This window comes from Emiliania huxleyi (assembly GCF_000372725.1).
Source record: "Emiliania huxleyi CCMP1516 unplaced genomic scaffold EMIHUscaffold_531, whole genome shotgun sequence".
NCBI lineage: Eukaryota > Haptophyta > Isochrysidales > Noelaerhabdaceae > Emiliania > Emiliania huxleyi.
Window position 1 is genome coordinate 1 of NW_005198008.1, and position 10,577 is coordinate 10,577.

Sequence of the window (10,577 nt, forward strand, 5' to 3'; positions counted from 1 at the left end):
GGCCCCCCAGGGAGGGGGGAGGTGTAGGGGGAACCCAACCACCACTACGTGGGCGGGGAACAGCCCCCGGAAGGGGCGAGAACCAGCCCGAGCTTGTTCAGGACCGGGGGAAGGCCCCCGGGACTGGGGGGGGCAGACAGGCACGGCCCCCCTGGCAGGCCGGCCTTTGCCAATCAAGGCCCACCCCTTGCCGCCGGCCCTTAGCCGCCGGCCGCTCGGCCCTTGCCACCGCCACGGCCTTCCCCCACCCGGCGCGCTAGCGCCAGCGGCTGACCCCGCTGCCGCCGCCTGCGCCAGCTTGCGCTTCCGCCTGTACTCCGCCTCCGCCTCGTCGTCCGAGAAGTCCTGCTCGTCGAGCTGGCACTCGTCGTCATCCGCGCCGCTCGCGTCGGTCCCCTTGCCTTGCTTGATTGCGGACGGGGCGAGGAAGGACGAGTGCGCCGGTGCGACAAAGACCTCGTCGCCAACAGAGAGGCGGAGACGGTCGGTGTCTCCGACACGCACCGAGTAGAGGGGCGCCGAGACGGGTCCAAAGATCTCCGCCACTCGCCCAAGCACCTGGACCGCCTCCGCGCCCGAGGAGGGAGGAAGGCAGAGCAGCGACGCCTCGGCGAGCGGCGGCAGCCCGGGGAGTGCCTTCAGCACTGCCATGTCATCGAGCAGGGAGACCACAGCCGCCGCCCGCTCGAGCTGCTCCCCCACAGGCAGCGAGGCGGGCGCCTCCGGTGCCGGCTGCTCATGCCTTGTTTTCTCGCCGGCCTCCGCAGACTGAGCGGCGCCGCCACGCACGCTCTCCTCCTCGTCGTCCTCGTCATCGCGCATCGCGTCCACTTGACCCGGCTCGGCGGGGCACGCCCGAGCACTCTTTGCGGCGGGCTCAAGCACGTCCTCGCTGTCGCTGCTCTCCCCATCGCTGCTGCTCACCAGCTCTGCCGCAGGCATCCGGGCGGCCTCAGCCGCGCCGAGAGAGCTGCTGCTTGGCGCCGGAAGCTCATCGAGCGCGAACGTTGCGCCGGCTGCCAGTGCTGCTTCCGCGTCCAGGATTGCCTCGGCCTCACTTGCGCCGCACTCTGCCAACCCGTCACTACCCTCGCTGTCCCCGCTATCCGCGCTGCCTTCCTCACTCTCAGCAACGCTCTCGCTGTCATCCTCGCTGTCATATTCTGCATCGACGAGGCTCATCATGCGCGTGCGTATGAACGAGGGCAACGCATCGAAAAGAATTCTTCGAGCAGAAGCCTGGCGAGGTACTTCCAGCCTGCTGTGGGAACAGCTGACGCAGTCTCGCCGAGGCTCGCCCCAGCAGACTCTGCCAGACAAAACCCCGAGAGGCGTGGGAGTACCTCGCCAGGCAGAAGCCTCTCTCACCGAGGAGAGCTCGATGGCCAAAACATGCCGAGAAAGAAAGAAAGAAAACAGAACAACCAAACGAGGGAAAGATAGTGGAGGAGGACAGGGTCAGGAATTTGGAAGGACGATCAGGGGCACAGGTGGGGCTCTCCTGCTCCTGCTCCTTCCTGGTACACGACAGGCTCGCAGCGCGGATGCGCGGTGCACGGTGGAATCCCAACTCCACTGGCGGTCGTCTCATCTCAGTCTAGCGACCTTCCTCCGGCTTCTCACCGGCAGTCTCTCACTACCACTGGCACACTGACACAGGGGTGGCAGGGGCGGCGGCATGAGTCTCCAAAATATGCCGAGAGGAGGGCGGAGTTACGCAGAGAGGCGAGAGAAGCAGCGAGCGAGAGCAAGGGTGAAGGGATCGGCAGACGGCAGCGGCGTCTGCCGTCTCAGAACGAGGCCGAGGAGAGCGATGAGTCAGAGGATGAAACAGCAGGGGAGAGAACGAGGACGAGAGTGAGAAGAACGAGAGGTGGCATGAAGGTCGCTGCGAGAATTGGCGAGAAACTGCGAACAGAGATAGGAAGAGGTAGACGCCCGAGGGTGGGCGAAGGCTAGCACCGCACTCCTCTCCTTAAAATCCCTGTGTGGTGGCGGCCTCCCATCCCTCCCTTGGGTTGTGTGTTTGCTTTCTTTCTTTTTTGGGGGCACGGGACTGGCGCGCACTGGCACTAACACAGGTACGGAGGTTACGGAAAAGAATTTAAACAAAACAACTCTCTCTCACAGCAGACAGGCTCGACACAGGTGCGGACTGGGTGGCGCGTGCTAGCACTATCACAGGCACACCACCGGAAAAGAAAGAAAGGAAACAGACAACCCAAGAGAGGGATGGGAGGACGGCACGCCGCCACCACACAGGGATTTTAAGGAGAGGAGTGTGATGCGCTAGCCGTCGCCCAGCCACCCTTGGGCGTCCGCCTCTTCCTATCTCTCTTTCGCAGTCGAAAAAGAAAGAATTTTGTAACCTCCCTCGCACGACACTGGGCACGGGACTGGCGCGCACTGTGCCTCAGACTGTGGCACTAACACAGGTACGGAGGTACGGAAAAGAAAAGAAAGAAAACAGACAACCCAAGGGAGGGATGGGAGGACGGCAGGGATTTTAAGGAGAGGAGTGTGACTACGCGCCGGCGCTCGGCGCACCCAAGTCCAATCTGGAGTTGATCGTTGCTTCCCTTTCGCGAGGCGGTGCGGACTGCCGGAGGCCTCGGTCTCTCCCCTCTGCCCGTGCGACTTTCGCTAACTCCCTCGAGCGTAGATCGTCTCTCTTCGGCGCGCTCGAGCACGTTTGGCACCAAGAGGCTTTGATTCTTACGACCCTCACCCGCCAAGGCAGGTGTGCACTCTGCTAGTACTTGTGTACTCACACCACTACACTGTGGGGTGTGCCCGAGCATGATGTATGAATGTGCGCGTCTGTGTGTGTGTGGGACAGACGTTGTTGTCCTATGCGCGGGGCTTCCCGCGGGGACCGAAGACGTAACAGCAGCAGCAGCAGCAGCAGTGTGATGCGCTAGCCGTCGCCCACCCTTGGGCGTCCGCCTCTTCCTATCTCTTCGCATTCCCTCGCCGATTCTCGCTGCAACCTTCATGCCACCTCGCGGTCTTCCCACTCTCGTAGTTCTCTCTCTTGTCGCTTCATCCTCGGTCGCGTCGCTCTCCTCTGCCTCGACGATCGTGCGACTCAGGAAGGTCGGCGGAGAATTCCTTTTTGAAGATCTTCAACACTTCGAGAGAATCCCACCTGCTTTTTTCTTTCTTTCTTGCGCGAACTGGCACCACAAATGGCACAGCAGGAGAAAAACAGCGCACCTCCAGAATCTGTTTTTTAGGGATTTTGACCCTTTCTCGAGCACTACTGTTCTGAGGGGAGATTTTTTGTGTGTGTTGTTGTTTTGTTGATATTTTTGAAAACCAACAAGAAATCACGCCTCTCACAGTGAGATTTGTGCTCGGCAGCTTGTTCAGCCCTCAGCCGAAGCTGGGGCCGGTGGTCCGGTAGCCGAGAGAGCCCGCGTCGATGAGTTCGACGCGGTCGGGAGGCCTTTGCGGAGAGACCAGCGAGGTGACGATCGCTGTACTTCATGGTGTCATCGAGGGGTCCCGTACCATGCGGAACTGACCCTATCCAGTGCTCAAGTGCTCAAGTGTCATCAAAGTGACCGGCTGACAAGCCAGAGGTCGATACTCTGGACGACCCCATAGGATGCCACGAATGCCTGGAGGAGAGGGAGGCGAGGCCAGAGGCAGACTCAGCTGCTCTTGGGTGATCTCGCTTTGGTGGCTGAAGGACCGCTGATCCTGTCACATTCGCGTTCCGAGTCGTGGGGGTAGAAGATTGCGGGGGGGCATCGAGTCAACACTTCCTTGTAGTACAGCGGACCGCCAGGCTCGCCGGCAGCATCCGCAGGGAGGCAGCATATCAGGCACCGGTCTTCTGGAGAGCTCAACAGCTGCAGCCGCGATGGCAGAGTCGGCCGCGGCCAAATCGCGGTAGGCTCATGCCTTCGCGGAGCGACGCGGGTCGCGCGGCGCGCGCGCGTGTGCGAAATGCGACAACAGACACCAGAGGCCAGAGGCCCAATCCCAAGACGCCTGAGCGCTGAACAACTGAACGACCGTCGCCGCAACCGCCCGCCGCAGCAGCAGGCCCGGAGGCCCACATGGCGATCATCAAACTGATAAGGACTCTGTTATGTGTGTCTGAGAGATTTTTAGAAGGCAACAAGCATTTTACAATAAAGCTCCCTCGCACGATACTAGGCACGGGACTGGCGCGCACTGACACTAACACAGGCACACAAGAATTTAAACAAGCTCACACACAAGAAATCAGCCCGACTCTTTTAAAGGGGGTCTTTTGTGATCTGTGATCTGTGTGAGGGTCGGCCCGCAGGCAAATTTTGTATACCGCAGGCGGTGCCCGGTGCCGAGCGCAGGCAGTGCCCACAGGTTGGACCTTAAGAAGGTAGATCCCTGGGGGCGAGGCATGGGGCGAGGGTGGTGGAGAGGGCTGTCTGTGTCGGCGCTTTAACCCTTTCGCGCCATAAGGGTCGCATGGTGACCAAATCTCGATATATCTCCAGTCGTAGCGGTGGAACTTTAAAACGGCTCGGTAAAAATTTAGCCCTGTATGAGAGGATCACGGCACAGTGTCGTTTGGGTCGACAGTAAATCTCCCACAGCCCACGTAAATCCGTCTTTTTCAGGCACCCGGAGCCCTCCGCGGCCGCTTCTACGCCGGCGAAGTACCATCAAAAGCTGCTGTACGGCCCCGGCATCGCCTCCCCTGGCTTAGCTCTCAGTCAATATATTGTGCACATGGTCAGTCTCTACAATATACTCACTGACACTGAACCTCCCAGAGCTCGTCCCGGTCCGTCACGGCCATCCTCGGCCTCCGGCGGGCCCCCGGCCGCCGGGCCGCGGCGCGGTGCGGCGGCGTCACAAATCCGAACGCAGAGCACCGGGACGCGGTCGGGCGATCTGAGGCCCAGGTAGGCGAATGCATTGCCCATCCAGGGCTGTCACCTGGACCTATCAACAGGAGTTGGTTTTCACTCACTCGAAATGTGGACGTAAAAGGGTTAAACCCCGTAACCCCCCCCGCGCCCCGCCGCCCGGGGCGCCGGGGGGCGGGCCGGATCCGTTCTGTTCTATGTTTAGCTTTAGGGATTTCGAGCTCTGCTTTCTGTGTCTTTGTGCGCCCGAGCCTGACTGTTCTTCGCCTTCCTATCACTCAATCGCGGTCTCGCCGGGGCGGCCCGTTGTCACGCCGCCTCGGGCTTGCCCTCTGCGCCGTCCCCCTCGATGAACAGCAGCGGGAAACAGCCGACGAGGCAGCCGATGATGATGCCGACTGCGCCCGCGCTGGCGGTGGTGAGGCGGGCCGCTCGCATCTGCTGCTGCGCGGGACTGAGGCGTGGGTTGGGCAGGACGGGGCGGAGGACGGTGTCCACGGTGCTGCCGCTCAGCTGGCCTATAGAGGAGCGCGGCCGCGCAGGGGTGCTGACCCACTCGTGGGGACGGAGGGCACGCACACAGGCAGGTAGGAGGCAGGCAGGCAGGCAGGCGGGCAGCAGGAGGCGGCGCGCTGCTGCCTGTGGTGTCGGCGACAACGTTGCCGAGCGCGGCACACGCCAGGCCCGAGAGGCCGAGCTTCGCGCCGAGGCTCGACTCGATCGCATCGCCCGCCACGAGCATGATTGAGTTGTCCAAAAACCCAAACACAAAGCACGGCAGAGCGGACAGCAGCCCGAGCTTGCCGAGCTGTGCCCAGCTTGGCGGCCCGCTCCCGTGGCCAGACATCTGAGTCAGGAGGGTCGGTCCGCGGCGGCGCCACCACAGGGCAAACTCTTCCGCGTCAATGCTGCCGTCGCGGTCCGAGTCGGCCTCCATCGCGAGCGACCTTGCGTCGATGGGGCTCTCCGCCTCGAGACGCCGGCCAATGCTCTCGCTCAGCAGCTTGAACGAAGCGGCCGGCAGGGCCTTCACCAATGCGTCTGCATCGCTGGGATTTCGAATCGAAGACGCGTCGCTGAGCCCTCGACTTGCCGCGGCCGCGCGGCATAAGTGTTTGCACGAAGGGCGTGCGCGTGCCAGCGAGGGCAGCATGTACGAGGGCAGCATGTCCACGGTCGGGTCGCTGACCCGAAGTACAGTGGGCGATAGCTGTGGTCCGCTGTTTTCACGGTGCTCAGCACGCCCCTCGGTTAAGCTGCGGTGCAAAACTCTGTTTACCACCTTCAAGTACACCCCCAAGACTCCCCCAAACCGCCCAGGATGAGCTCCTGAGGTGCCAGTCCGCCCGAGATATGACCGGTTGAGGTTGGGGTTCCACGGTCAGGATGGAGGTAGGTGCCGAACTGGATGGGGGTCAGCCGGGGAGGCTGTTGTGGCGCACCGGACCGCCCCCCAGCACCGTGGCCCACCCAACTGTATCCATGGGAGTCACAAACGGTGCTGCACTCGCAGCTGCAAGCACTCACAACACTCAAACCCACCACCTGCCTCCTACCCTGTACGAGGAGCCATTTCACCCGTGCAACATCTGCACAGGTGTACCGCCGACGCTCCAGCGCCCGGCCCCTACTAGAGTAGTCTTGTGGGACCCACAAACGACCAATACATCCACTCGGGGCTGCAGCATGTGTCCGGGGGGGGCATCCCCGTGAAGCAGCCAGCAGGTGCCGGACATGGCGTTGGCCGTCTTGGACCGAGATCAGGGCGCAACTGCCTGTCTCATGGGGCTGAAGGACCGTCATGGGGTCGGCTTTGATGCTGCCAATCAGTCGGGTCGATAGGTGGCGCCCCAGCGAGATGCGTTGCGGGTGCTCGGCGTCGCCTGCTTTGAGTGGCCTAAACGCACTCGCGGGAGCCAGAGAGCAAAGGTGTGCGCGAATTGAGGCTTCTGAGCAAGCCCAGGTAAGCCACAGGACCGGCCATGTGCGTGGGTAGTCGAGCGGTGGCCGGAGGCAGCCTCCAGGAGTGGCTCTCAGTTCAGCACCTCGGTCTCGACCAGACTGGGAGCGGACCACACACCTTATAGAATTCTTATCACCTTACCGGGTAGGGCCGGGGACTCGTTGTGACGGCAGACGCCGGCTGCCTCTCCCACCTTTTTTCCTTCTTTGCCCGGTGCATCCTCGATCCGATTCCGCAGCGTGTCGTCCCCAGCGGCGGTGCTGCGCGGGAGGCGGCCGCGGGCACGCTGGGCTCGATCAGCGGCTTTTCCCCTCAGTTGCTCCGAAAGCACGGATTTGGCGGACGTTCTTGGCTTCAATTTTACGAATCTTGTCAACACGATCGAATGTCTGGCACCAGGCAGCAGGCTGAAGGCTTGCGTCCGTCCACGGCGGACGTCAGTCGTCACGGATGGTTTCTCTGCACGGTATTCGGATTTTGCTATTTGTTCGTGTGTGGGTATATTGCAGATTTGTCAATGGTACCGCGTCTGCGACGCGGGCGCCTTGCGGGCCCAGAGCCCTTAGCCACCCTTTATATCTTGCGCGGTCAAAATTCGTATCAACCAAGAAACATCTAGATTCTGTGAATCATGGCCTCCAACTGTAACAAGGTCTGTGGTTCGCAGCTCGTTCGTGAACAACCAACGGCGCCAGGCGCCTGCCTACCTATTGATGGGTCCATCCATGTGATAGCCTGGGCGTGCAACATGCGCCTGGTTGGACCTGAATGAACGAACGAGCCTGGGGCCGGAGGCGGGAAGTGTGAGAGGCTGCCGGAGGGGCGTCCCGCCCGGCCGGCCCCGCTCCTCCGGTGAAGTCGTGCCCCTGGGTGGAGAGGTAGAGGACGCACGAGTAGTGGTAGACGGCGTGCGTCGCCTCGTCCGTGTGCAGGATCACCTGTCCACATCGCGTTGCACGCTACAGCGCATGTCGCACCATCTCGCCTCGTCCGTGAGCAAATGTCACAGAGTCGCCCGCCGAGCCTCCCCCTCCCGTCTGCTTGAGGCCCGCCTCGTACTTTCGCGCGTACGCCTGCAGCAAGGGCCAGGGAAAGGGTCCAGGCCGGCGCGGGCCCGCTCGGTGCGCGCGCGCGGCGCGCCTGCACGGGCAGCACGCGCGAGAGGGGGAGGCCGTACTCGTGCGAGATGGAGCGCCGAATCCGCTCGACGAGCCGGACGAAGTTGAGGATCGTCGCGGTCGAGCACTTGCCGCAGCCGTTGAAGTTGAAGCCCTCGAGGTCTGGGAAGACCTGGAGGTCCGTCTCTGCGGCGGTGGCGAAGGCGGGGAAGGTGACGCGCGAGCAAGCCTCGCAGCAGGCGCCCTCCTCGCAGCGGCGGCCCTCCTTGAGCGGCAGGTTGACCTGCTGGCTGCTGAGGCTCTGCGGCAGCTAGACAAAGACGAGACAGAGACACGGCGCTGCGGCTTACGTTGCGCCTCGGCCGCGCGCGTCTCTCAACAGAAGTGGTAATAGTCCAACCCCTCCCTCAGCCCGAGTGAAGTGACGTTGGCCTCAAAGGCGCCACCCGTCCGACCGAGCGCGACGCACAAAACAAAGGGCGGTTGCGCCTCTCGAAAGTGGACGATGGGCACGCGGTGCGCCTCGTAGATGTACTTCGACCCGATCTTCTTTGGGTCGACGTCGCAAAACGCCGCGACACGCCGCTTCCCATCCTCGCTCATCGCCTTGAAAAAATCGCGCCTACTGCCAGGCGCCCAAAGGTGACGACGCTGCCGCCCTCCCCGCCGCCTCGCCGTCGCGAGGGCCCGTCGCGGCCCGCCCCCCAGATGGTGAAGCGCGCCCAGCTCGGGTGGGCAGAGAGCACGGCCGCCTCGAGCGCGGCGGTGCGGTGGCGGAGAAGGAGCGCGCGGGGCGTCGCGTGCGTGACTGCGGCGGCGTGGTAGCGGTACACCACCAGCGGCGACCTGAGCGGCGGAGGCGGGGCGTGTGAGACGGGGCGTGTGACCCCCCTCCCGGCTCCTGCCCCTCCCTGCCAACCCTGCCCTCCCGCTCCCCGCGCCCACCCGCCGACGCGGTGCAAGCTGCCGCCGCGCGCGACGTGCGCGTGCAGGAAGAGGAGGTCCTCGCACTTCTCCTCGCGGAAGCCGCCGCCGCGCACAAACGTGCCGCGCGCCATGAACCACGTCGGCATCAGCAGCGTGCACTCGCGGAAGCGGTGCAACAGTAGCTCCTCCTCGCTCATCTCGTTGGCCCACGCGACGTAGCGCGCAGTCGAGCCCTCGGGCTCGCGGCTCACGCGTGCGCCCACCAGCGCGCCCGGCCGAGCGGCCGCCGCCAGCAGCTGCGCTTCGATTCGCTTCGGCCGCGAGAGGTCGTCCACGTCCTACTCGACCAGGCTTCGGCTCACGCCGCGGGCACTGCGAGCTGTTGGGAGTGCAAGTGGGAGACCGCCTGGAAGCAGAGCCACGTGCCGCTGCTCTGCGCGACGGCCCGGTTCTTGGCGAACCCGCAGCCGCCGCCCTGCGAGCCGCCAGAACGGCCGATCACCACTGCCACGCCAGCAGCCTCGAGGCGCGGCTTCCAGCGCTGAAGTGAGTCCCACGAGCCGTCCGATGAGCCTACTCGCAACGAGACCCGAGTCGGAACCTATCGCACGAACGGAGCCTCGTGCGTCGTAGCGAAGGCCGTCGTCATAGGCTGACAGCTCGAGCCGGCAGGCTGGCGGCGCTGGATCAGCGCTCGATGCCTCTGCGTGCAGAACCGTCTGGCACAAGAGAGCCTCGAGGCATTCGTCGATCCACATGTCGCCGTTGTGGATCGGGAGGATGATAGACACGAGAGGAGCAGACATGCACTCAACACGATCGTGTGACAGGGGGAAACCTGGTACGGGTACCCTCGGAGAGTATTCTTTAGCTCCGAGTAGAGGGGGCGTTCCGCAGCTAGGGGGACCCACAGCGCGAGGGAAAAATTCCGCCGCTGCCCGCTGGGGGAAACCCGGAGCGCAGAACTAACCCTCGGAGACTACCTGTGTTATGGCCCTGCGAACGCGCACCCCCCCACGGTCGAGGAAGAGGGTGCGTTCTGCAGTTAAGGGGTAACCCGGTACACGGAACCATCCCTCGGAGACGTGTTATGGCCCTGCGACCGCGCACCCCCGGGGCTAGGGCTCTCTAGCCCGTAACCCGATCCCGATCATCCGGCCCGCTGGGTGCGCTTCTTAGCTCCCCGGTCCTGGGCGTGAGGTTGATGACCGCACTCCAAGTGCTCCAAGTGCCAAACGAGACGCGTGTTATGGCCCTGCGAACGCGCACCCCCCCCCCTAGCTAGGGGTCAGGGCTTGTGTGAGCGACACTACTCGGCGACTGCCGGCACACTGTGAGTCAGACCATGGGTGTGAGGTAAAACCACGCTACCAGCGCTTGGTCACATCGGCCCCGAGGTCAGATCCGTCTCCTCTGTTGATGGTAAGACTTGTCTACTCGCTGGAGCCGAGCAGGAGGGGCCGGCGCACAACCCCTGGTCAACTCACGGGGTCCACACCGCCCCCCGTACAGTAGAGAGCGTACGTGTAGCGCGTGTAGCCGAGAGAGCCCGCGTCGATGAATTCGACGCGGTCGGGAGGCCTTGCGGAGAGACCAGCGAGTTGGTTTTCAAAAATGCCCCGGGCGCGCCGATCTTGCTTCTTCGCAGATTGAAGAAGGGGAGCGCGAGCGGTCAGCGGACTGTGCCGCGCCGCGCCCGCCCGC

At 63.4% G+C, this 10,577-nt stretch overlaps 2 protein-coding genes across 2 annotated transcripts; both read right to left on the reverse strand.

Moving 5' to 3' along the window:
* Positions 1 to 44: 44 nt before the first annotated feature.
* Positions 45 to 1,185, reverse strand: EMIHUDRAFT_246817 (hypothetical protein; the record flags this gene model as incomplete). Its single annotated transcript, XM_005765790.1, has 2 exons — positions 45 to 123; positions 275 to 1,185. The coding sequence occupies 2 exons, from the start codon at positions 1,183 to 1,185 to the stop codon at positions 45 to 47; spliced, it is 990 nt and encodes a 329-aa protein (XP_005765847.1).
* Positions 1,186 to 5,174: 3,989 nt separating this feature from the next.
* Positions 5,175 to 5,712, reverse strand: EMIHUDRAFT_76523 (hypothetical protein; the record flags this gene model as incomplete). The annotated part of the gene is made up of 2 exons (XM_005765791.1): positions 5,175 to 5,319; positions 5,447 to 5,712. The coding sequence occupies 2 exons, from the start codon at positions 5,710 to 5,712 to the stop codon at positions 5,175 to 5,177; spliced, it is 411 nt and encodes a 136-aa protein (XP_005765848.1).
* Between the last annotated feature and the right edge of the window lie 4,865 nt (positions 5,713 to 10,577).